The sequence below is a fragment of the Myiozetetes cayanensis genome, unplaced genomic scaffold, assembly GCF_022539395.1.
Source record: "Myiozetetes cayanensis isolate MyiCay16 unplaced genomic scaffold, myiCay2020 scf4, whole genome shotgun sequence".
NCBI lineage: Eukaryota > Metazoa > Chordata > Aves > Passeriformes > Tyrannidae > Myiozetetes > Myiozetetes cayanensis.
Window position 1 is genome coordinate 58,634,080 of NW_026087631.1, and position 26,988 is coordinate 58,661,067.

A 26,988-nucleotide genomic window follows, 5' to 3' on the forward strand; every position below is an offset into this window, starting at 1 on the left:
TCAGATCACGTGTTACTAGGTTGGTAAAATTACTAGGGTTGGTAAAACATGATGATGAAAACTAAACATAAAATTTAAATCAAGCCAGTTATCTGATATGTTTCTCCTTTTCTTCTTGTTCTCCTCTGCTTTCAGCGTAACTGCTAAGCCAAATTGTGTGCAAACAAATATGTTAAATCTAAACTTAGTGTACACAGAACTCTCTAAGTTGTGCCATGCTATCAGGGTACAAGCTTTAAGGTTAGTTTCTAAGATATTACTAATTAAGACTCTTAGAGGCAGAAAAGAAAACATCAGACCAGGGTCTGTAGCATAGCTCATTTTTATTGTTTAAACAGTTTTTGCATAGGAAATATATCCGCTTCCAGTAATTGACTGCAGTATGAGCAGCTGCTAGCAGTGTAGGCTGGATATAACAGTAACAATCACATTAAGTCAAGCTTGATTTACACCAGTTTAAAACTTGTGGCAGTTGAGTTCATTTGTAACCTAAAAAAAAAAGTACCAAAAAGAACATTATTATCCTCCAACCAGGCACAATAAAAACCTTTGTTAACACTCAGGCTAAAAACAGTTTTGATGCCAGAGGGCCCTAATTCCAAAATTAAGTAGCTGTACTGTAATGCATCCTACTAGTGAAGGTTCATTACACAAAGACTGTGCATGCACCGTCTTTTTAATTAAAATGAAACCTTCAGGATTTATGGCCTACAGTATGGGGAAAAATGCCAAAAGTTTTAAAATGGATCAACCCTGGTATGTAGCTAGCAAGCAATAACTGACTACTTGTCACCTACAGTTGTACTAAATGTATCTAAAGAAACACACAGCCCTACAAAAGTTGTTCTCAGAGAAATATCATTGAGATGGGGTGCCTCTTCCCAGCTTACTAAAAGTTCTATATGATATAAGCACAAATTAACAGCTTGATGAAGACATCTAATGCAGCTTTTGAGAAGCCTATGCCTGGGATTCAGGAACCCCTCACATTCTACAATGTTGTAGAGATTATTTTTGAAGAAAATGTTATCTGAAACATATTTACAGCTGAACTCAACAGAGACTGTGAAATTGAACAGGCACTGCTCATTTGTTTGAGTTTTTTGGTAAACATTTTGCTGGTTTTTGTTTCTTTCTCATTTTGCATCAACTTCTATCAGTCCATGCAACTTCAATGCCCTCAATGAAGAATGCATAATAAGCCATACTTCTTAAAAAACTTCCTTCTGCATATAGAGATACATTTGCCACATCAGTCCCTGTAGCACAGTTTTCAAAACCATTCTGTCAAAAATACAGTAATACAAAGACTGGCTTTAGTGTCACTAGCTCACACTGCTCTCCATTTATTTAGGCCACCTTTTGTTTTACTGTTACCGTATCATGCAATGAAAGTATCAAAGGCTTATTCTAGTATATCATGATGCTAGTGGCACTGAAGCCCTTTTTACAAATTCAACATACATCTGAATTGCAACACACAGATATTTCTAAAGAGTACTAACTAGTGAACCCTTTTATCATAAAAAACAAACAAACAAACAAACAAACTACTTACAACCATTGAAGAAAAAATTGCAACAAAAAAATGTAAAAATTGACCGTCTCCAACTTGTCCCCTTTACTATTGACAACGTGACCAACAGAGCTGTGGCATGGAAACAGTACAAAGAGTTGTCATGGCAATAAGTTTGGCTGATGCAAAGGTCACTGTGCAGGGTTAAAGGGCAAAATAAGTGGTCCATGTTATCCTCCAACTGCAGTGCTCCACCACACCCACAAAATTTTGAAAAATTAGAAAAAACTGGGGAACTAGCAGAAAGTGCAAATAAGAAGGAGGCAGTTTTCAGCTCCTTCAGCATGGAGTAGAACATTCAGCTTTGAGCTTTTTTCCTGTTTAACTTGATTAGCTGGCATGTGATTTTACTCTCTCTTTTTTTTTCTTAAGCTTTCTATGGAAACCCATTAAAAAAATCCAGGAGCATGCAGCTGGTTAATGTTAACAAAAGACCTTGACAGGATCATGTAAACTATAGAGGATGTCATGATTGGGGCCTTACTGCCAGCAACATTAGAGAGTTTTTTTCATTGAAAGTGAAAACTGTACACTGAATATGGGATAACTTTCTGCAGCCTTCATAATCTCACACAGTACATATAATTTAGATTTAGGTACAGAACACACTTGGGTGTCACAAATGTCCTTATGCAATCTCTTTCATTAAGTCCTTATGAAGCTACAAGTTGCAAATCCAAAATTCTGCTCCCTGAGGACACAGCTGTGTGAGACTTAAGTACTGTTTTAGCTCTCTGCCTATCCTGAATTGCTCTGTGAACCTAATCTTAAATACCATCATGTAACAATCACAAAAACTTTTGCTAAAGGCCATATATACTAATAAAAAGACAGTGGTGCTTCCAACATTTTGAAATGCTCTGAAAACCAACTTTTCCAATACTAAATACAACAAAATAACCTTCATAAAATATAACTTTTCTCCATTTACATTTTTAAAGGATTAGTAACCCACGCTTTTCAAGCACAGGAATCTGCGAAATAACTCCTAACATGGACAGATTTTTTTTTTTTTTAATACATAAATTAAGAAACTGGAGAGTTTTAACCCAAGTCCAGTTTCCAAACAAAGAATATTTTTGTTTAAAAATGGAAATGCATTTCCATTATAATTGTTAAAAAGTTAGCTTTACAAACAAGGGTATTTTAATTAAAAAAAATCCTTAACAAAACTATACAGTGTACAAATTACGGTCTACAAGGTAGGCGGTTCATTCAGAAGATCCTCCTTTCTTCTTGCTACTTGCAGCTTCACAAGCTCATTCACATATTTTTCAATGGAGCTGCGCACCTCAACATCACCCCACAACTATATTGCTATAATTAATATTTTTGCCATGTCTTTATGTACAGTCTCCTTCACTGCCTTTTTTTTTCCTTAGTCAAGCCTCAAGCGTTCATGTCACTCCAGGGGAAACACACTTCAGTGGCACAGCCATGAGGCCAGGGCTGCAAAGCAACTTAATAAAGGCAGAACAGTGCACATAGAACGGGGTGGCTCAATTTAGTCAGAATACACTTCCTGGTGAAGGAGGAGGCCAGAGACTGGATTTGAGTTCTCAATCATCTTAATCTGTTGACTGCTGAGCTTAAAAAAAAAACAAAAACAACCAACCAACAAAGCCAACCTACAATAAATGAAAAGTTCATTATCTTCCAAACAGGCTTTTCTATAAGAGAGGCAGGTGTCAGAAACCCACAGTTGCTGAACAATCCAATTTATTCACATGGAAGGAGTTTCTTTTAAAAAAATTGCATCTGTAAGCTCAACTTTTCTGTATATAGGAGGTCAGAGATTTAAAAAAGGCTCTGTTAAGGACATCCATCTTTCTACAAGGGCAATCATCATTTTGGCTATTGCATGTTTAAGTCTGAATTTGTTCCAGTTTTCTCTCTGTGCTACTGAAAGCACTCAGGGAACACCTTGCTGATGGTACTAAAAAAGGATGTCCCCCCAGCACATCTTTCTGCTCCCAAACTGTTCTGTATCAGTGACACGTGTAAAAGACAACACATACTTTGTTTCACCAGGCCAAAGCCTGTGATGCACTCTGGTTGGGTCTAGCATACTTTGCCACGTGTTTAGCAAACAATTGACCTACTAAGGGGCTCAGAAAAAGAGCAACACAATTTTACCTTTTTTTTTTTTTTTTGTGTGTGTGTGTGTCTCAGCTTGTTCTTCAGTTTAGCTAAATCTCAAAGATTTATTTCTTTACAAATCCTGTCTCTGTAGCCATTCAGGCCCTGCCTACACATCTCCACCTGGAGACATGGAGATGTGCCACCATTACTGCTCTTAAGCACCATGGACTGGTTGGAGCCAGAAGTGACTGATGGTGGTATCCTACATCCGTGTCTATACTCTCCTCTGCTTGCACCCTAATAAAAGGATGTGTTTTAAAGAAAAATTCACCCTGTGTTAAGCCATACATTGCAAAGATATTGGTGTATAAGAGGTCTCCAGCAACAGGCCCGTTACTGGTCTGCAAAATGAGATTTTACTGGAAAAAGACCTTCATTTCCATCATAGTCTAATTCCTTGCATAAATTCCTTCTCCACTACAGCCCAGAACTCTCCATCTGATCTGCTGTATGAAAAGACTTTGAAAACCTCTGACATAGCCCAAGCTGGCTGAAAGTTGTAATTAAGATGCTGTGAATTAAACTTGGTGGGAGGAGGAGGATAAAAAAAATTATGTAAATTAAAAAAAAAAAAAATTACCAGTCAAGCAGTCTAAGGGAGGCAAATTCTCTGCGTGAACAACTCCAGAGTCAACTGGAGTCAGTGGAACTATGCCAGCAAAGTTTTTGGCCCTGTACTTGCATTTCCTAGACAAAGCAAGTGTCTTTGTCATTCTGAGCTGAAAGCATTTTCTAACATGCACACTTTAGGATGCAATATCTTTGCCAGAATGGAAAAGGCTTCACCTCACTGTGGGTCCTGACCTATTTCTCTGTCTGTCTCTCTTTCTCAAGAAAAAAACCTTTGAAGTAAAACAATTTCCTCAAGTCAAGTCTGCCTCCAACAGAATTCATTATTTATTTTTTAAATCCAGAAATGATTTCAGCTTGCACCCCAGGTGGGAAGTTAAAAAGAGGGAACCGATTTGAAAGTTTGTCACAGTAGGCAGAACAGTCGCTTTGCAGCCCTCGCCTGGCTAAGGGTGCACTGCTTCACAGCTACACTGTAAAGTGTTAAAAATCCTCCCCACCCACCCCAGAATATATATATAGTATGTATAAAAAAAAAAATCCCCTGTCCACCTCTCAGTACAGAAAAGGACCTCATCACACTGCAAAAATAGCAGTACCCACTTTGGTCAATTAAAACAAACAAAAAAAGCATACAGTATTCCTTTTTTTTTTTTTTTTAAATCTGTGTACTTACCTATAATAACCAATACAGCTAAAAGCACTACCTACATAGGCAAAACTTGGTATTGCATAATTCGTATAAATTTGTATCCCCTCCCCCCAATATTAATTGGAAGATGAAAAACATGAAAGGTTAATAGAAAAAACACCGAAATACTGAAAATATTGCTGGTCGATTACAATTCTTAAGCGGCAACTATACACAGCCATGATATGCTTTATAAATGTGAGATAAAGGTATAACTGTCTAAAAAATCCATGATGTCACACATTTTTCGCTTCTGGAATACAAAATATTTTGTCATAAAAATGGTAAAGATTTAAAATTATAATAAATGCAGCAAAACAAGTGTAGTGATGTCAATTTTTTTGTAGTTTTTTCTTTTTTTGTTTTTTTCCATTTTTTAGATTTCAAGGCAAGGCACGTAATGTGGACATTATATCTTCGTGCAAATTAGGATAACTGGAAAGAGTATTTTAAATTTTTAAAGAGACATAGAGGCAAAATGTCTGCCCATGCACATTATATTTCTGTCAATATGTGAAAATTGTTGAACAAGGCTAACTTCTGAAAGCACCATGCAAGTTTACAGCACCCTGTAATTAGACTTACATTAAGAGTGCATTATTTAAATACAACATATCCCCATCCTGGTATTACCAGTTTGTAAACGGTAAGCTTTGCCCTTGTGACATGGATTTGCCTATGTCTTTGTCTCTATGATGTAGATTTTACTGAAATGTGTAAACCCTATGGGTTCTTGATGCAACAAGTAACTTTAAATAAATAAATCCTACCCCTCTGTGGAGGCAGCAGCTAAACCAACATAAGTGCTGTGTTTCCATTGATTTCTTTTTCTCAAGAACATGATTTGTCTTGATTTAATGCCTTTTAATGCCCTCAAAAATTGAGGGGAAAAATAAGTTTGTTCAAAGTAATTTTTATTTTTATTTTTAATCCCCTCAATTTAGAGTCCAAGGGCTGAAGGACTTGTAGTGATGACCCCTTAGATACGATTTTTAAATTGCACTTGCCTCTGTAAGTGTTTCATTAGTGGGGAAAATGTCACTTTTTTCAGTTTCTTTTTTTTTTTTTTACTGTTGCATGAGAAGATAACACTTTTACCTATGTAGAGGCATTTCATTCATAGAGCCTGTGTGTTCATACTGATTGAAAACTTCAAACTGCATAACACACTAGAAAAGGCTGAATTAAGGGCCAAAGTTTAATAAATCCATACTGATCCATAACTAAAGGCTACAGAGCTTATTTTTAAAACATTTAGAAATCCGAGTGTTGAAAAAATGACTGGCTCACGGCCCTTATCCTCCTGCAGCTCTGCTGCTGCTGCCTAGCCTTTGTTTTGTGAGATAACCAGGAATAGTGATCTCATGCGTAAACAACAAGAATACTAAACCAATAAAACTAGCTTATCATGCAAATATTAAGGCATCTAGAAAGTCAGTTAAAATATATTGTCGGAGACAGAACATCTATTTCCCAGCGGACTTCATATAACAAAGGCTACTTAGCAGGAGCTGCATTCTACCCATCAGTGAAATATCATCGACCCTTTGTATCTCATTTCAGTTTCAACCATAAGGGAATTAGTGATTGTAAGAGCTGCAATTGCTGGTCTACTTTTTCTTCTTTCTTCAGTTTCTTTTCTCATCTTGTCTTCTTCTCTTTTTTTCTTTTTTTTTTTTTAAATTTTGCTTTTAATTGTAATAATTTTTTTTTCCCTCAGTTGCTGGTTTCTGCTTGAAGGAAAGGCTCTCCAATTATGTTCAAACCATAATTTGGGACATTTGTCGGCAGGATCGGTGTCCTATTTGATACTTGAAAAGGAACCAAGCTAGCCCAGGTACCAGGACTGTTGAAAAGGGGAAAGAGACAAAGAGAGAAAGAGAGAGAAAAAACAAAGCATAAAATTAATCTGACTTAGGGTTAAGCCAATATTCATTACTACTACAGAAAATATATTCATTATATCAGTACCATAATGGAATATATTCATTTTAGCACTACTTAAAATAAAATTGGAAACCAAATTGTATTACTTGAGATTTTACTTTCCAGTTTTCTTTTTGAAAGTATGAGCTATTTGAAAGAAAAATAGTTTTGTTGAACTCAGTTGCAAGTTGTAACACTCCTGAGTTACATTAGGTGGCCTTTTTATGAAAGCCCCCCAAAATTTCTATAAATATATAGGCATATATATAAATATATAGACACAAATATACAGAGTAGACACAAGTAAACCATACAAGTGATACTATATAGACAAAGATGTTATTTAAGAGCTAGTGAAATACATTACAGTGTACAGGTTTTTCTCTTTTCAAGAATGCAGTATAAAGATTCAGTTGTTCACCTTCCCGTGCAATCCCTACCCTATTACAACAATTTATTTATTTTGTCTCCATCACAAGTTGGGTCTCTGAGATGTGTGGATCACCATGAGAACAGAAGACTTTTAATAACCAAAAAACCAGAAAGAGATTTTTCCCCTAAAGGTATCAGTGTCTAAAGAACACCAGCTAACACAGGACCCAATCATGTAAACACTTGCAGCCAAGGCTAGCCATCAGTCCAGGGTAGCAGTGAGTACCATAACTTTTTCAACAAACCTCTGGGAAACAAAACATTTTCAAAAGCAATTGAATGACTTAGGAACTTAAGTCATCATTTCAAAAGCACTCTGCCACTAAGGAGATGAAGTCCCAATGGCACTGACAAGTTCAACAGGCACCAACCAGTAATAGGCACCGTCCCGAACAGTATTTGCAAGATGGATACTCAGAGACATGCCTCAGCTGCTGCCATTCAGTACACAGCACAGACTCTGAGTAGCCTTTTCCTTAGACGTGATTCTGGCAACCCAGAAATCCAACCCAAATAATCCTGTGCAATATGGTTCTATGACTTCAAAGAAAGTCTCGTCACATTTCATAAGAAATAAAACAGCATCTTTACATCAAAAACCATTGCCAAAGAACTAGCACCAGAACTGGACACACAGCATGCAAACACGTCCTTCCTCCGCATTTTTGTATCAAATTTTTCTCCTCACTAGGCCTTTCCACAAACATAACTGCTTACTTGGAAAAACATTCTGGGATTAAACTGATGAGTTTCATAATAACACATCTGAAGACTAAACCCTCTGACTGTGTTTTGAGGAGGATGCATGCTGGAAGTTTTCTTCCCTCTCTTCTTTGGTCCCCGTTCTGGACTGCTCTCTTCCAGATAAGCACTATTGTGGCAGTGGTGTAAAGAGTAAAATAGACTCTTATTATCTATTTTAAATGTGTACAAAATAACTACATTTCACTTGACAGACTTCTGTGATCTTTTCAGTTGCTGTTGTATGAATATTAAAGAATGCAGTCAACTTATTTTGTGAAATCCAGGGTGCATGTTCCTCAGGCCTTTCATATTAAAAATAATACAAACATCTTCTGTCATGTATTCCTGTTTGATACTATTTACTTCTCTAAATCTGTTAATTTACTATTAATTAACAATTAATTTCAGGTGTCCTATTTCATACACACAAAAAAGTGGATATAATTCCTGGCCTGCTTGTCTCAATGATGGTCAAATTCTAAAGGGAGCAGGACCAACTTTATTTCATCAAGGAAAGAAATATGAAGATCTTAATTTTTTCAATGTCTCAAGTAAAAATATTATTCAATAGAGTGTTTTTGTTTTAAGTCTATTGACTATTCAAAAAAAGTCTGTTATGGAGGAAAAAAAGAAGTTTTGAAATTTAAAATCACAGTTACACCACAAATCTTGAAGCACTCACAAAGACTGAACCTCAGTTATGCATGAAAGATTTTTCCAATATAATCTGATGAAAAGATTATGTTTCAAAAGAAAAAAATTCAATACCAGAATCTTATTTAAGAGGTTTAATTGTTTCAACTTATTCTTCATCTTCCTTCACAATTTGTTTTAAAATGCATTTTTTTGCTCCTTCCTCTTTGGATTTCAGTGATGTTAAGAAGTAAATGCTGAAATAACAGACAAAAAGCAAATTGCTTCCAAGCACAGGGATTTGTGAAAATAGGAATTAGTAATAAAAAAATAAAGAACCAAGAAGATTTATTTGCATGGCATCTGCTTGAATATATGTTATGCAGTGCACAGTTCTTTGCTGTCCTATAACACATGATTTACATTATTTAGTGACTTCAAACAAAATAGAAAACTAACTAAGAGAATACAAATTTTTTTTGAGGTCAGCATAGTATTTAAACAATTTCTGTGGCAAAGGTTAAATATACAGGCTCCAGGTTATCTTTTTGAAGATTTACTTTGCACTTCAGTGGTTGGACACATATATATATGTGACTTTTTGCTTTGTTTTAAAGTTGCCAACCTTCTAATGAACTACAGTGGGTGAAGGAAACAAGTAAGTGGTGACTAAAACCAAATTACTACTTGCAGCAGCTTTTTTTATTTGTTACTTCAAATACCAAACAGGGATTTTGATTTTTGTGAAAAGTGCCCAATAAAATAAGTTATAAGAAGTGTCTAATAGGACTGTTGTTACCGTATGACCTATAAATCTAATATAGGTGTTTATTTAAACTTTTCAAGCCACTCACCTTATATTATGACCATAAGAAAAATGCAGACTGCAACAAATTCATCAGCACTGTTCATGAATCCTGAGGAAGTAACAGATCTCCCGTATTAACACTGTGTGTATCCCGCAGGAGTTCTGAAGTCCCTTGCACTGCTCGTGCCAAGCCTTCTGCCAGCGATGGTGGTGCAGGCAGCAGAGCACTTGTGGGACTAGGAGAGCCTCACACTGTCCTCCCGCAGGGCTCAAACAGCCACCACTTCCACATCTTCAGAGGTGGCTGAAGTCCTGGTCTAAACAAACACACCAGGCAGAGTCTGGCTGTGCTGGTAGCTGGGAAAGACAGCCATTCTCTCTGTTTGCTGGCTCTTCTTAAGCCATGATCTTCAAGGCTTGATGAACTCTGGTTTTATTTTAAGAAATAACCTTATCATACTACAGTTTGATGTAAGTCTACATCTTGGGCCACCCCAGTTCTGGTTCCACCACCAGAGGCTTACTGCAGACAAAGGAAGAAACCTGACTGCAAGCCACTGAGGAGAACAGCCCTAATCACAGCGCAGAGCTCTAAGAACAGCCGTGACACAATGAATAACCAAAACCACAGCACAGGCTCTGCTAAGCTCCATGTGTACGGTTGTCTATTCAACATTCCCACAACCCCCCATTATATCTGTGGCAAATTTAGCTAAATTTTCAGCTACTTTATGAGCCATAGTCTGCTTTGTAGCTCCCCAGAAATCCAGTATGCAGCCAAGCCAGACTGACAGCCAGGTCTTCTTGTCAGCTTTCACTGGCCTGTTCGGAAGGGACCTCTGTGAGTACTGCAGAGTTTAGCTTCTGCTGGGGAAACCATCCACAGTTTCTCTTCAGAGCATCCTAGCAGGAACAACAGTTTCTGCTGTCTGCAAAGCAAACTCTGCCTGGGTGTCCACATGGGTAGCAATAGCAGGAAATGGAATAACACCTTCCCCTTCACCACACTATCCAGTAGTTTGTGTAAGTGAGAGTTCTAGCTCTTAGTTTCACGAAAAACAGTGGAAAAGCTCTGCCTCTGATTATTAGGTGCCTCAGCAGCAGGGAAGCCAAAACTCTTTCCCATTGCCCAGGACACAGGCAAGGTGGTTGTCCTTGAGGAAGTTAATGAAGTGTCCTTCTGTCCACACAGCTTCTCCTTCACATAAAAAAATCTTTCTATGTATGAGTGGAATAAAGCAGGCCTACCCCAATCTCCAGCTTAGTGCTCCTGAAGAAATCTATGATATGTGTGCTGACAGAGGTCATAATATAAATGCCTTTCCCTTGAAATATGAGTGAGACCTAAAAAATCTGCTCAAGGCTAAGTTTTGAAAAAAAATACATGAGAACACCATCAGATACTGCAGTGAGATTTGGACTAGTAGCCTTTATGATAGAGAGTATGATTTGCAGGACCATCTTCCTGAAGCATTATACCTTCAAGTAATTTCACTTACCAGAAAGGGTTTTTACTTCACCATAGCTAGACTATCAGGTGTATTACATAGTCATCAGTCCCTCTCTATCCACAGGAATAATAATGTATTTATCTGGTCAAATTTAATAAAACAGCAGAAGAAAATTCTGCAAGTAGCCTACAGGGTTAACATTCTCCATTACAGTATCTATTACAGTTTCCAGATGTTAATTCAATGAAGATTTCTGCCATGATTTCCTCTTAAAGATAATAATTGCTGTTTCAAGAACCTCTCATTAAAATATTACTGGAATGGACCACAAGTAGTACTTACATTATGTGTATATACAGTCCACTTTGGAGGTTATAATAACATAAAGAGTATAATAATGTTAAACAATTAACTAAATGCAATAAAAAATAAATCTAATCTGACCTGAGTAAATCTGAAGTCTTTCAGATTCTTATTTTCCACCAGTTACTAACTTATTCTTTTTACAAATTCAGAAGTCTGTAAGAGTATTTCACCATTCAGAAAGTACATCTAAACCAGTATTTCCTTCTTGAGGTTTTATTACCATGTGCATGAACCCACTACCTTACAGAAGGTAAATCACATCCTGCCAAGTCAGTCTTCTGACAGAAAGGTAGAAGTGCCTCCAACTGACAATAGCAAGCCACCAAGCAAGGTTCATCTATGTCTGCACTAGGTTCCCACTTAGTCAAGGGACCTTTACCATTTAAATTACTAAGATAATTAGAACTTTAGAAATTCAATTTTGTTAACCCCAGTGCCCTGGCTAAATTTCCAATTGTTAACATTCTGAACTGATATCTTTAGGTAAACAGCTGCCAAATTTCCCCAAGGTGAGCACTTATATATTAAGTATATCTCAGGTTAATTTAGAACTACTTTTATAGTTTAGCAGGCACATACTTCCCATCTAGCAGATGGAGGAGGTAAAGACCTACTGATTTATGTCCAGAAGACGGAAAAGGAAATTCTGCTTTAAGAATACAACTTATTCTGTTCCCTGCTGACTCCTTCTTGTGACAGTGCAACAACAGGAGGAGGCTACAGAGCTTATCACCAACAAAGAATACCCGTAGCAGATGAAGGGCCCAGAGAAATGTTTCTGCTGTGGTTTTGACCATGCATGTATAAGCATTTGGTGCAGGAGCAGGGCTAAAGGAAGTTTGAAAATATGCAGTTACACAGAGAAGCTCAAGAGGAGCCAAACCACGGAGAATATATGCTTGGGTTACCAGAGGCCACTAGGTCAGCTATGAAGAACTGACTCTCCACTTTACACACCTGCACTACCTTTTTTCTCTCCAAATACTACTATTTGCCTTTTAAACCATTAGATTTTTCACCTTAGCACTTTTAAAAAATATAACTATGAATTTATTTATCAAATTAGCATGACTAAATAGAGACAATCCTAACAGCACCAACTAACCAAACAAATAAAACAAGTGCAGATCTACTACTTCAAAAGAAACAGTTGGAGGTAAGCTGACAAAGAAGTAGAAAGCTGGACTAACCAAGGGGTTAAAGATACAGTTTACACTTGGGAATTCTCTATAATATGCTCCTCCTTCCCTAGCAGCTGCCAAAAATCATATGACAGGAAACATAAGATTAAGTTTGTCCCACCTAAGTGAACAAAGAGTGCTCAGAACAGGCAATCAGTTCACTGCAGAGCAAGAACTTTTCTAATCCTGCTGGAATCCGCAGTGCTGCTCAGAAAATATTACTGAAATTGTTTTCTTTACTTTTACGTCTTGCTTCTAGATCATCTCATTCATTTTGGTCCACATTGCAGTTCTTGTTGCTTTTCCCATAAAGGTTAACTTCAAGCTTCAAACATAATCATGTGGAAAATGGACATTATTGATTCCTATGGTCCATTGTTCCCCCATTCTAAGTCCCTGAAGTTCAAGTTCAATCTGGAATTACATCATGTCTGGTTTCTCCTGGTTACCAGACAGCTTGAGACGTGACCACAGCTACAGAAAAAACAAACAGCCTTCTTCACGCTTCGGCTCCCCTATCGATTCAAACATAAACTTTTTTTCTTTCTCTCAAGTATGCTTCAAGTATGGAGCATGGTTAATTTAGAGATTAAGTTCCAAATTAGATTATCTAATGGCATCTTAATGGATTACTGACCCATTTCCTGTGGGATGGCAGCATGCAAGTCTGGCTTGAATACAACTAATTTCTTAGGAAGTGTTTGGAACATATTTGCCTAGATAGAGAGGAAACATAATGTTCTGCACATCTTTCTGCATTAAGGAGTTGGGCAAAACTATTAGAGTTAGTAATTTAAATTTATAAAGATCAGAAATCATTAGATTTTCTCTCCATGAATATTATTACAATCAGGATACTTCAACCTTTTTTTTCTGAAATCGTAATGAATTGATACTTCTATTCCATAATTAATTGATACTTCTATTTCAAAACATTTCCAGGGTAATGGGAGTAGGAGGGAGAGGTGAGGGAGGGGTAGGGGTCAGCATATACGAACCACTGGTCTAACAGGTGTCTGTGTTTGACAAAAAGTGCTTGCCACAGCAATGCTGTTGACTGTGTTCCTTTAGCTATGTGTTTGCTATGTGTTTGATACCAAACACGCACAAGGTGTTGTGCTGTAAAAGCAATCCGCACCCATTCTCACTTCCCCTCCAACCTCTTTCACAAATCAGATTATCCCATTTGATTGCTTTATCAGCATTGTTATCATAAACACACAGTGGTGCTGGAGGGGAAACGATGCTTGGAATGCTGAACCCATACAGCCAGAGCTGACAAAGAAATTCAGCACTCTGAGAACAGAGCTCCCCTCAGCATCTCCAGGAACAAACCAGCTGTTGTATTATGGTGATGTGTGAAGATAACAGAATACAAGCAGGAAATGCTAGCCTAGTCCATTTGCCTGGATACTGTAAAGGTAAGTTTACCCACAAAACTTAAAAACAGAACGATTCTTGAAAGAATTCATATAAATAAAAACACATTTGTCAATAGCTGAGTTAAAATGTACACTTTGGCAATGAAAAGTTGCTTACAGTCTGTGTAAGACTTGCAAAATACTCCACATGCTCTAAAAGAGGCTCACCATGACAGCTTTTCTGAGTATCTATACAGGAAATACTATCAATAGTCTAATAGTGGCTTAGATTCAGGATCAAATGCGTTATGAGACTCAAACACCCCACCACCACCACTTTCTGTCACTCTCACTCATGTCTCAAGTGTACTTTTTGCAAACACTTGCCCTCATGCAGTGACAGAGACTGTTTTCCAACATGAGCCTTATAGATTTTCACAGCTTCTCCCTGCCTTATGTCTCCAGGAAAACAATTAAACAATTATTATCACAGAACTACAGTTTAAAAAAAAAAAAAAAAAGAAGGGGGTTTGGGGTTTTTTAGTGGTTCTGAGTATCTTCCTCACATTTACACCCAAAATTGGCCTAAATTGTCTTAAAAGTACTGGTGAACTTAATTCTATGGATGTGCTTAAATATTTTTCAAAGTTCAGCAGACATAGTAAAATATATTTACAAATAAATATAAAAAGACATATATGCATAAGGACAAATATAGAAAGATGTAATATGTACAATTAATGTTCTAAGTAAACCACAAAAACCCAAAACAAAACAAAACAAAATTGTAGATGGTTAGGTTTTCAGGAGTAAAATAAAATAAAAATTACTACTTTCAAATACCTGACCAAGTAACTGGGGGTCTTTTGGGCTTTTTTTTTTTTTTTTGGATGCTCACAGGATTTTTAATATATTTCTTTTAAGGATACTAGAATGTTTAGTTCAGTTAAGCAAAGTATTAATCTAGTTTTTGTTATTACTATTCCTTGCAAGTCTTCTGGTTTAGTAGAACATGGTGTATCAATTACTTCAAAGTTTCATGGCTTGGTGTTGTTTTTTTGTCTTGTATTATTCATATTCTCTTCTTTTTTTTGAAAAGTTCAATATTTTACACAGACCTTTACTGTCTTATACCTGAGCCTTTAAATGCCTGCAGATACATAATTTTATAAGGAAAGAAAACCCCAGAAAATATATTTTATAACCTATATTTGTTATTTTGAAATCTATGCATTAGATCTATATCAAGGTACGACAGGCAACTATTAATAAGACAAAGAACACAGAAACAACAGTTTGATCATAATTCACTCTCCCCAAGTTTTCAAGGTGTGGTTCACCAACAATGCTTCATGAAAAAGCTTTCAGTTTGACCATATTTGCTCCCTGACCCCTTTAGTGACAGGGTAGTTAACACTGAAGAATTGCCAACCTTTTTACCTTCTTGAGGTCACTAATATTTCAGAAAAATCATATACTTTAACCACAAAAGCCTGATGTAAGAGGTTAGATTAACAACATCAAAATGAATACTGCAGATCTGAGGAAATCTCATAATCAAACATGTATCAAACCATTTGGGGTTGTGGAAACTTGTCTGGACTAGGATATATTTCTTTGCCAACATGTGACAATTCATTTAGCAACAAATTCTCCCTCCTATTTTTTTTTTTTAGTGTTAGTTTTAGCATTAGAAATGCTCATTGCTCCTTAGCCTGTGCAGGTATAATTTCTCCTCTGAGATTCTCACCTCTGTGGAATTTAAAAAATGTTGTTTTCAAAAACCCAAATCCTAAAAGCAATCTGCTAAGAGAGAACTGTTTGGTTCCTCATCCCTCAAGGCTGTGCTTAATCCAAGAGCAAGTAACATAGCCTAGGCCTCCAAAGAAATGCCCATGGCAGAATTCATGCCCAAACTCTTCTGGCAGCACTTCTGTACGTTCCTTAGGCCAAAGTGGCAGGCAGCATTATGGGAGTGACCTGCAAGACAGTTTCGTCTATAAAGTTAAGTGGATCATGGAGCATGCTTGTATTCACCACCAAGGTTTTCATGGTCACTGCTAGAATGTTTTTCCCCTGCCTTTCCTCTTTTTTTTACAGTTTATGCCCAGGGTCTTGTATGATGGGTACTGAAAAACAGAATTCAGCAAACGCTAGGACAGTGCTTCAGCCAGTATAACTGGCATTACTTTAAGGAGGGTTCAAGTGATGACTGATTAAAACCATTCAAGGGTATTCCTAGACAGGCTGTTGTGATGTAATTTCCTAACGGCTGTCAATGCCCTGAAAAAGCAACACCCTTTGTAGTGGGAGAATAAATCAACCCCCTCTGTGCTATACTATTTCAGTTTGGATTCATTCCTGGCAGTGCACTGAAAACAATTACTGCATGATGGGGATCTATAATGTGAATCATAGCCCTTGAGGAGATGAGGTGAATCCATTAGCTAATTTTCCATTCTGCTATTTAATCTACAAAGACAGAAGTGACAAGACCTGATTTTTACACTATAGTTTTTACAGATTTAAAACATTATGACAGAAAAAAATGAAAAAAAAAAAAAATCAAACTTCAGATTTTGTAAACAGTATTTTCAAATTCAGTAATTGCCCTTCCAAGTTGATTCTCAAAAGCTCCAAACCTTCTCACAACCCATGGTACCACACAGTGTATCAAAAGGCACATAATATATACCCAACTACACTCACAAACATTCTTACACAAAGTACATATATTTTCATGAACACATAAATTTCCAGAAAGTATTTAAAATTACTTCAAGAGTGAGTGGCTTCATCTGACAGGCTCCCAACCCCCAGGCTTTACATGTACAACTCCCATTAAGATAATCCTGCACATGAAAAAGATGAAAACTGATGTATCAAAATACGATGACTTGTTTATACACCTATTTAGACACAAATAAATCCCCACCCTCTGCTGTTACCATAAGTCATTATATACCAAGAGATGTAAAATATCACAGTTTAATAATGCAATAAAGGTTAATGGAGTTTATAGTTTGGTTTATTTGTGGAGCTTTTTTCATACAGAAAATAAACTCTTTTTTAATGTAAATCATCCCTAATTATTGTTATTTAGTTGACAAATAAGATTGTTTATATCTTACCTTCATATACATGTTAGTGACCTACGTCTACACCAGCCAATTACTCTGAAAAGTCTTTATGAATAATATAGTTATTCATTGCCCAAAACAACCACCACCTCTGCCATTTATTTTTATACTCATCTACACTTCTAACAGCACCATTTTCTTTGTGATAACCACTAAGGCCTCCAAAATATGACTGTAAATGACATTTTTGAAGCCTAAGATCAGTATTCCCTTCAATTCACAAACCCTTTGCATTTGACAGCACAATGTTATTGTTGCAGGTGTTTAATTAAGGTAGTTTCTAAATTCAGCTTTTACATGAAGAATAACCTGAATGTGTATAGCAAAAATGTTACACACATACTTTGATCAAATGCTGCCGCATATACCTCTGGAGACCCACTAACACAGATATGGTAGTTCTATGTAACTTTTTTAGAGGTGGTGTAGGGGTGGAAATAATTAAAATGTTACCTTTGCCAAGTAATTCCCAATGTATCCTCACTGGCACTGGGGTATAAATGCCTGCCGTTTTGATTCATGGTCCAGTCACAAATTCTCAGCTGTCAATTGAAACCTAGCAGTCAGATATGGATGGAGCATACTACAGTTTTTAGTACTTAAATGAACACATGCAAACTAGTACTGTACATGGCAAAAATCTTACTTTCCCAAGAAGTAACTTTAGAAAATAAAAGAATACAAAGAAAAATAACTTATTTTGAGAAACAAATGCCTATAGATTTGCTTAAGATAATGCTACTTAATATGATCCTTTATTAATAAAGCATAAAAGAGTAACTAGTGTGTAGCACATAACAATTAGCCATTATTAGATTAAAAACTGAGCTGGAATAAAAGGAAATGTTAATATTCAACAGTGAGATACTTTGAGAAAGGAAATAAAAATGCTGGGGTTTTTCAGGAATGCTCTATATAATGTGTATTGAGTAAAGGTCAAATACAATCAATATCTTCCAGCATGCATTTTGTGAACCATAGAAGACATGCAATTTATAGAAAATTCGCCCAAATTAAACAAACTGTATCCCTTATCTTGCTAATTGAGATGAGTAAAGGTATTTTGTAATTGAAGTTTATTAATCTAGTGTTACTGAAAGTTGTATTACTTAGCAAGAAGTGATAAAATAATCTTATCTTTCTTTAGATCAGAAAAGTAGAATTTAAAATATTTTACTGCATTTTAATATAATGAGGAATGTACTAAATGTTAGCTGAAACAAATTTTTCCCAGATCCTCAAATCATCAGTTCTGCCTTTAAGATTGTTCAAGCAAACCTCTATAGCTCTTTTTATTTAACAGCTGCCTGATAGTGTTAGCAGATTTATTGAAAAGATATGCTGCTTATTTTTGAGTTTAAGAAAGTGAACTTATCTAGCTTGTGAAGAAAACATACATTTTAACCTCTTCATAGTCATGCTTTTATAAATTAATGTTCCAATATACATGTAACAGCACTCCAAATTGAAGATAATATTGCTGAGTTTAATTGCATTTAATGCATTGTAGTTTTCTCTATCCATAATCACAGCCTTTAGATAGTACATGCTACAGCAAACAAACTATAATAAACTGTTTTCACAGGAGCACAATTAATTGCAGTCTTTTCCTGAAAAATACAAATGCTGAGGACAAGACAATATTGCAAACCTGACCCTGTCTGGCTGTTAGACTCATAAGCTTCCTGCTGTTAAGGTCTGAGAAATGGAAATGTTAGTCTTTGATGTTTTCATAGCAATTGTTTCTTGTTTGTTATCTAAAGAACTCCAAGGGACCTTCTAAAGGCCATTAAAAGCATGACTAAACCACATGAAATTAACCAGAAAAGGAAACAGGCAGTCAAAAAGTTTGCTAGAGGTAACTGTGAATATGTTTAAAGAAATGGGTAAGTAAATATTTGATTTAGTCACTATATAAAACAGTGTTCTAAACCTGATTTTCATAGTGAAAGCATAGTAAAATATGTCAGCTCAGTTACTCAATGTACAGTAGATGTATTTCTGCTATATTCCTTAAGAATGTTATCATCTTCACTACCTATGTATATTTTTTTTAAAACTTTATAATTTAGCTATAAATTATATAAAAAGTCACTTCCAGCTGAAACAGAAGACTGAAAGGTTAAACCTACCCTTCCACCTTTTTTTTCATGTTTCACAAAATACAAAATCTATGAGTAAAAGTCAGGCATTAAAAAAATACTAAAATTACAAACTCAGTGTTACCAAATTATTTTATGCACTTAGGTCTAACTCAAAGAACTGGTAGGCACTTAGCTTGCTATAAAACCTAACTGCATTTGCCATTTGGGGGAAAACAGTAAGGGATTACATTTTAGTAAATTAGCTTCTGCACTAAATCACTATATTTTTCCTCCAGTCTGTATGAAAACCTTCCACTGGTAAAGTTAATGTATTAAATTATCATTAAGAAAGCTCCAAAAAGCTTTTCAAACACATTTCATAGAGGTTAGTAATGACATGCTTCTTGTTACATAATCATATGTACTTCAGTGCATATATACCAAAATACTGCAATGTAATAATAGAACATGTGTATTTTATACATATGCTGTAGACACATACATGCCCATGTATATGAAGATCCATGCTACACCAGCATCACAGTTAGTGTAAACTATAGAACTCTTCACTGCACCAACTGTGCCACACTTGCAATACTGACAACACCTTGAAGAACTGCAGGTCTGCACAACTGGTTCTGTGGTAAGCCTGGGACTGCATGAATTGTTCTGAAATATACCTTCCTAACGTTAAAAATTGTTGCTCCACACTCCTCAGTAGGCTCACATAACTGACACATTGTTTTTAGAAATTAACCTGCCTGGAAACTTGTTTGGGTTGGTGTTTTGGTTTGGGGTTTTTTTGTTTGTTTGTTTGGGTTTTTTGTTTTGGTTTGGGTTTTTTTGTTTTTTGGTTTTTGGTTGTTTTTTTAATTTATTTTTTATTTTTTATTTTTATCTCCCTCACATAAAATTTTCTCTCTCAAGTTACTCCTGCTGAAAGATCAGGATGTCTAAGATTTAGAAATATACTGTCAAAAGGATATAGAAATATCACTTCCAAAGTCTGCACTGGCATCCTGTCAGTGTGTTGAGTGCTTTCTGGGTAAAAAGGCTGGAAAAGCTTAAAAGAACTGTGTAAGCCTGGGCTCCATTTGTTGGAAGAAGAAGTCTGTTCACAGCAGCAGTGGGAATCCTGCCCTTGGAGAGTGTCCAGACATCCCAGTAGGGAAAGCCTGGGGGCACAGACCTGACATGAGTACCAAGCTTTAGAAGGATGTAGGACACTTTATTACAGTATTATGAGTGCTATATGTTGTCTGGAGTCATATTGAAAGCTTTCTGTCTAGTTACTGTCCTCAGAGTATCTTAGGTGACCTCTAAAATCATTCCGTATTGTTAGCTGGAGATGAGAAGGCACATTCACTTTCAACCACTCTAAGCCATCTACAAGAGTTATCCTGCCCGACATGTAAATAGAAGAGGCAGGAAACTACTTGAAGGCTACTTGAGAAAACTTAAATTCCTCACTAGAGGGACTTAAATAATCCTCAGGAGACATCTGACAAATGCTAAAAAAATTTACTAATTTTCTCAGAGAAATTATACAAATGCAAAATAAATGACCTGAATTTGCATGTGACTTGCCTTTCTATATCCAGTTTTGTCTTTTTTTAGCAAGGAAAGCCACAGGAACTTCACTTCAATAACACCTTCCATCCACGAAACATTATCAATTATTTTGTCATTTATCTCTCACCTAACTACAAAGGAAAAGAGGATAGATCTGTATTCTGAAGTGGGAATGGATGCCCAGCCATGCAGCAGAGGAGGAATCGTCACAGGCAGCCCAGCAATTTCCTGATGCACTGCCCTCATCCCTATGACACACCCTCCCTACAAGACTCATGAAGAAGCAGAGGATCACAAAGATCACTGCAAACACTTCTCCCAGGAGGGAGTGCAACTCTCTCATTCACCTCAACCACCTTACAGGAAGGGGCCAGAGGCCCAAACAGAAGCAGAGCAGTAGACCAACAAGTGCTTCTGTTCTGTAAAATGTCAGGAAATTGACTTTGTTTTGCACTTTCCAGAGCTGTGAGACTGATGTGAAGTTCTACCCAAGAGCTAGATTTCACTGCAGCTGTCTTCACAGTTTAAATGGCACCTTTCAAGCACAACCATCCTGCAGAGTTTTAAGTATGCAAGTCACACATACATTATAAGCCCATAGGCAAGAGCACAATCTTTAATCATAGTATGAATAATTTTTAGGGGTTAGAATTTAATCAGATTTTGTAGTCTTGTATTTATAGAGGGGCTGTCCAAGACTAACATTCATTTCAAGCTTCCGTGATAGCTAAGCAAAATAGATATATATTTTACAAAGTGTAATAGGAGACTTTGCTAGCTTCTCTTACTCGAGAAAAGCCCATAAAACTTATCATTTGCATATTGTCATTGTTTTGACTGAAACTTCCTTTAAATGTGTTTCCTTTCCAGCAAGTATATGTGAAAGGTGACCTCTTAGCCATTTACATACCTCCCTGGTGATCATGTGACCCAGTTTTACGTCAAACTGTCAATTATGATAAGGGACACAATAAGAACAGTCAGAGTGTTGATAACTTGTTTCCTGAGTTTACTGAGAAGTTCTCTTTAAGAGCCCACTTGTGTTCTTCTTTCAGCCTGCTGCTGAAAGCAAAAGTGACATTGACCCAAAACATTTTGCAAATGAATACTCTGTGTTCAGTGGATATTTAAGTTTGCAAGTTCCATGATGAATAGTATGAAGAGAACTGCATTTTGAACTGTGCAACTCAGTAAATAAAGGATACATCTGGTAAGAACAACTTCCTACTGAGGAGACAGGGAAGACATTCATAGGAAATAAGAAGCCTTCTACAGTTTTCTGATTTTGCATTTTAGAGACCTTTTTACTATGTACATTGAAAATGTCTGACTCATAATTGCAAAAGCTGTATGAAAATAATGAGTACAATATACCATACCCAGAAAGTCCGAGCTCTAGTGAAAACCATACCACAGTGATTATCAGAGTAAAGACTGGAGGAGTACAGTAGCTCCTCAGCAATTGGGCCAGCATTACTTAGCACCATTTACTGTGACAAGAAAGGTCTAGAGGTCATTGTCTTCACAGACCTCAAGGTTTTTCAGTTTATTTATGTTTTCTAATTAAAAATAGAATCCCCCATACAATGCCCCAAGGTGTATAAAACAAGTAAACAGTCAAGAAAGAAAATCTTTCAGTTATTTCATTCATTCTAACAGAAATCTTACAGAAACCATTAATCTGTATTTATAACAAATACAAATGTCTTTGTATGTATCCATCCATCCATCTATCCTTTTATACTGTTTACACAGGTAAAGTGCACAACTAATGTTCTGGCAACTTTCTAGCTTTATTGCCAAAAACAATATAACCTGACTCTAGGGGTCTGTCATTTCAAGAACATAATAAATCCATGAAAGTTGAGGCTACAGAAATGCCATCACAAGTTAATAAAACACAAGAACAGAGACACAAATAGAATCTGGCAAGGAATTGTGTCCACTTGCAGAAGGCTAAATTTTACTGACTTTTGTTTGTTTGTTGCTTTTTCCTCTAGTCTAGGCTTAGAAACCACAAATCTTCAATGAATGTAAATCAGAAAAAGAAAGGGAGAAAAAGGTGTTCCCATATAATTGGAAAGGTTATCCAACCCTTTATTCACAATTTAAGATATTTCAACACAAATGAGTACTGAGCACTAGATTGGACTTCATAAAACAATTCCACCAACCACCAACAGTAAAATTAAGAAAAACTGTCCCTCAGATACTAGCTTTTGTCACTTCCCTTGCCCCTTTTCAAGAAAAGAAAGATGACTGGTCACTATTATTTTGTAACATACAGAGGGGGCTGACATGAATTTTTTTACAACAAAATGACAAGATAGGTGTGACTCTCTATATGCCACTGAAGCAAAGTATGTATTGTAACTATTCATGCCACAGTATAAGAATACTTGGCATTTCAGGGCAGATAATGGGAAGACCCACTAGCAATTGCATCAGAAAGTGGACTGCATAGTTATAATTCCCCAATAAAACCTGGTCTTCCTAACTATCAATGTAACATGCTAAGTAGTGCATATAACACCATATTTTCCCAGTATCTATACCAGTAAAAGCTAACAAACTCTCTCACTGGTCCTATTATGCACTGTCTTTCTAAGTTTTATTCAGTGCTTCCCATCTAAATATAAGTATTCCAGGTCAACTGTACTATAAATTGTTTACTGGAAGTTCTAGAAAGCTATCACTGAGTTAAGATTCTGTGTTCACATGTGTTGCAAAATACATGTGTAATGTTTAAATTTATTGTGGTTACTGTAATTTAAATGGGCTCCACAATGGTTCTTTTTAACAATAAAAAGTATGCAAGGGTACATGCCAATATTTCTCATAACCAGAGAGAATAAATCTTCATAAAGACTCCTCCAATGAGGTAAAAAATGTACCAGTGACAATATTTATTCTTGAAGGGTCAATGTACATTACAGGGTATGGTGAATATTTAAAAGACCTCTCTGGAACTAAAACCACTGGCTTTCTAATTTAGAATTTCTCTCCAGTAATACAAAATGATTGATTGCCTTTATTTCATGTATCCCTTGATTTTTCTTTTCATTCATCATGGGCTGCTTTAAACCAAATGCATTTAAAATCTGCCACAAGAAGAGTGGTCTCTTTTAAACTGTTGTAAAGTAATGAAAGGACATAGTAAATCAATCCCATTTCTGCTTTACCAACGGATAACCTTTGCTCTACTGAAGTTGTTTAGACAATCTCAGTGCTCTACCTCACTTTCTGGGTAATATATGTATATGGCACTGTCATCTCCAACATGCCTTTAGAGCTGAGTGAAGGTAACTAATTAATTAGAAACTTACTTATACATACTTTCATATTCATATCTATCCATCTGAAAAACTTTGTTGTAAAGTATTCTGTTCTTTCAAGTGGTTTCAGCTGTACATTCTATTCATTAATTTCCTACACATGTATAGGCATACATAGACACACACAAACACACTCAGGCAAGCTCAGACATGTCCATTGCATATATTAGAAGAGAACAGAGAATGAACAGCAATGACAATAACACAACTTTTAAATTTACTGTATGGCTCATTGCTCACCAATTAGTGCTCTTGATTTAATATAATGAGACTATTAAGTAATATATTTTATAAGCAAGAACATTAACAAAGTGGCATTGAATAATTCACTCAGAAGTGCATGTGAGATGTAACTTAGTTTCCCCTCTCCCCTAAGCCACCTGGCCAATTGTTTTACCAAGAAGAGGAGTTTAAGACGCAGTGCATGTAAATGCCAATGACCCTTGAGATCCCTCTCACTTTCATATTCAAATGACACAGCTGAAATTTTGAAACCTATTTCTATCTGCAGAAAGCCAAAAATAATTAGATGATGCATAACATAAGCAATGCATGCTTTTTATGTCACAAGCTCATCGAGGAGAAATTAAATCCACTACTTTCTGGCATGCGACAAAAGTTTGTAAGCCTTTCAGTGAACTTGGAAGAAGGTGGAATGGCTTAGGCAGTAGCAAATTTTCAGAAAAAATGGTGTCCAAAAATATGGAGTGAAAAAAAATGTTGCACATTCCGAAATTAACTGGATGCCAGAGATGTTTCAAAGGATACTGTGTAAAACTTCTCAAGAAGTCCACAAATTACATGCACTGGGCTTAGAAAGAGACATTGTGTGTGTTTTAAAACACAATAAACATATACTGTGTATGTTTTAAAAAGAACCATGTTACAGTAATTGCAAAACATTTCATAATGCAAAAATCTTGGAGAGGTTAAAAACCCCCAACAAAACTATGCCAGAAAATTTACTGAGAAATTAATGGTTGGCAAACCCACTAAATGTAATTTGGTATTTTCAGAATGTACAGATGTTAGCAGTTAGGTCTCACTAGTTAAAAAAAAAAAAAAAAAGTTGGCAAAGCACCAATTACTTTAAACAAACTATCATCTTTATGATTTTCTCTGAACTCTGCATGTGGTGACCTTTAAAACGGACATACTGCCACCTTGCCCTCAGAGTGGGTAGAGATAGGGAGTTCCAGCTGAAGCAGAACAGGTAGGTTTTACTGAAAAATTAAGCAGCTATGTGTACAAACTATTGACAGGAAACCAAGTCTGACAAAAAATACATTACAACAAATACCAAGGACTACTTAAGAGCCCCTTTCTTACTGCCCCAATCAGCTTTTTTCTTTATAAGATTTTACACGCTGTGAATTTCAAAGTACTCTACTGCTAAAATCTAGGAGGAAAACAAACACACATCATAAAGTATGTTAAAATTCGAAAGGGTCTGAATTCATGTTTGCTACTATTAATGCATCATTTCTGTATGTGCATGGCCTTGCTACTGACTGCAGCTAATTTATTTGTATGCCATTAATCTCGGCTGTATATTTTTACAGTTTGGGTAAACACTTCATTTGCATTAAATTTACAGCATTAATGAGATGTGAAATTCAAAATGCTACTTGAAACATAAATGATATAAAAAACTAGAACAAAAACATGGGTTTATCGCATTTGAAATCAGCAGACCAATGTAAGCCTATTAAACTATAAGTGATGATGTATTGCATTGAGAATTTGGTTTTATAACTGATCTTCTAAAACTAAAATGAAGAAATGTGTTAATATCTGGGGGGAAAAAACAAAATAGTTTGCAAATAATAAATTGGACTTTTTGCTTTGGAAATTTTGATTATTTGTTTAAACAGATTTTGAAATCAGTATTTGTTTCTTAAACAGCCCATTCTCCTTCCTAAAATTCTATTAAAAATTACATGTATGAGCTCTTGAAAAAATAAAATAATGAAAGAAATACGGTTAGCAGTTCCTTAAGATGGCACAAATCTAAGAAATACAGCATAGGCTAAACTGGTATTTCTCAAAAGGTTCAGTTGCTTTGAATAAACTTCATCTTCACATGACAAATACTGAAACCCTTAGTATTTCAATCTAGTCCAAGATAACAGTGGCAGCACGTAGGAAGGTAATATCGCAAAGGTTTCTCTATATTATCACACCTATGTGAAACTTGCCCACCTGTTGCTGGTGTAGGAAGGATGGGTCTCTTGGGCTTAGTCCCACATATCGATTGGCTTGGGATGTGCCTGAGGCTGTGTAGGCTGATTAAGGAAGAACAAAACATATTGATAAAAATACCAACCTATCATAACTATTACCTTGTGCAGGTACAGTACAAATACAAGAGATCCAGAGTTATGATTTTGCATTATATAGGATGTGTCTGTGGTTTTCCTTTAGTTAAGAGGAAGCAAAAGAAAAATTGGACCATATATAGGAGGGCATGTGTAAATTCCTATAAACTTCAATGGAAGCTGCATGTGTAAATTATAATGATGTCTTTTTTAAATAATAGTTCCTCTGATTAATTTTTGTCAAGTGATGTCTTAACATATTTATTTGAAGGAATCACAATTCTTATTTCCATTATACCAATCTAAAGCAGCTGTGAAATCACTGAAGTTATAATGTTGAGAGAAAATATGAATACACACATTATCTTTACTGCTGTGAAGGCCCTGGTTAAAAAAAAAAAAAAAAAAAAAAAACAACAACAAAACCAACTCAACTGTAAAAGAAAAACAAAAATTAGAATAAAAAGTTTGGTTTACTTTTGTGTCATGAAATTAATCTTTACAGGCCTTTGGAAATGGGATGTAATCTGATTAGGATTTTCATAAGAAAGGAGCTAATTCTTACTGTGCAATATTATAGCAAATATTCAACTCTCCCATTCATCAGAAAACAACTTTTTCCCATGGGAAAAAATTTAAAGAAGTCTCTCACTGTCTG

At 35.9% G+C, this 26,988-nt stretch overlaps 1 protein-coding gene across 7 annotated transcripts in view; it reads right to left on the reverse strand.

The window, feature by feature from the left end:
• Positions 1 to 306: 306 nt before the first annotated feature.
• NFIB (nuclear factor I B) overlaps positions 307 to 26,988 on the reverse strand; it is a 169,954-nt gene continuing 143,272 nt past the window's right edge. For 3 of the 7 annotated variants that reach the window (XM_050328718.1, XM_050328719.1, XM_050328720.1), the window contains exons 10-12: positions 26,215 to 26,297; positions 17,475 to 17,563; positions 307 to 6,825 (exon numbers count right to left, since the gene is read on the reverse strand). In XM_050328718.1, the coding sequence (XP_050184675.1) occupies positions 6,696 to 6,825; positions 17,475 to 17,563; positions 26,215 to 26,297 (302 nt within the window). In that variant the 3' untranslated portion in view covers positions 307 to 6,695. The remainder of the gene's footprint in view (positions 6,826 to 17,474; positions 17,564 to 26,214; positions 26,298 to 26,988) is intronic. The other 4 variants (XM_050328722.1, XM_050328721.1, XM_050328723.1 and 1 more) reach the window with 3 other exon arrangements.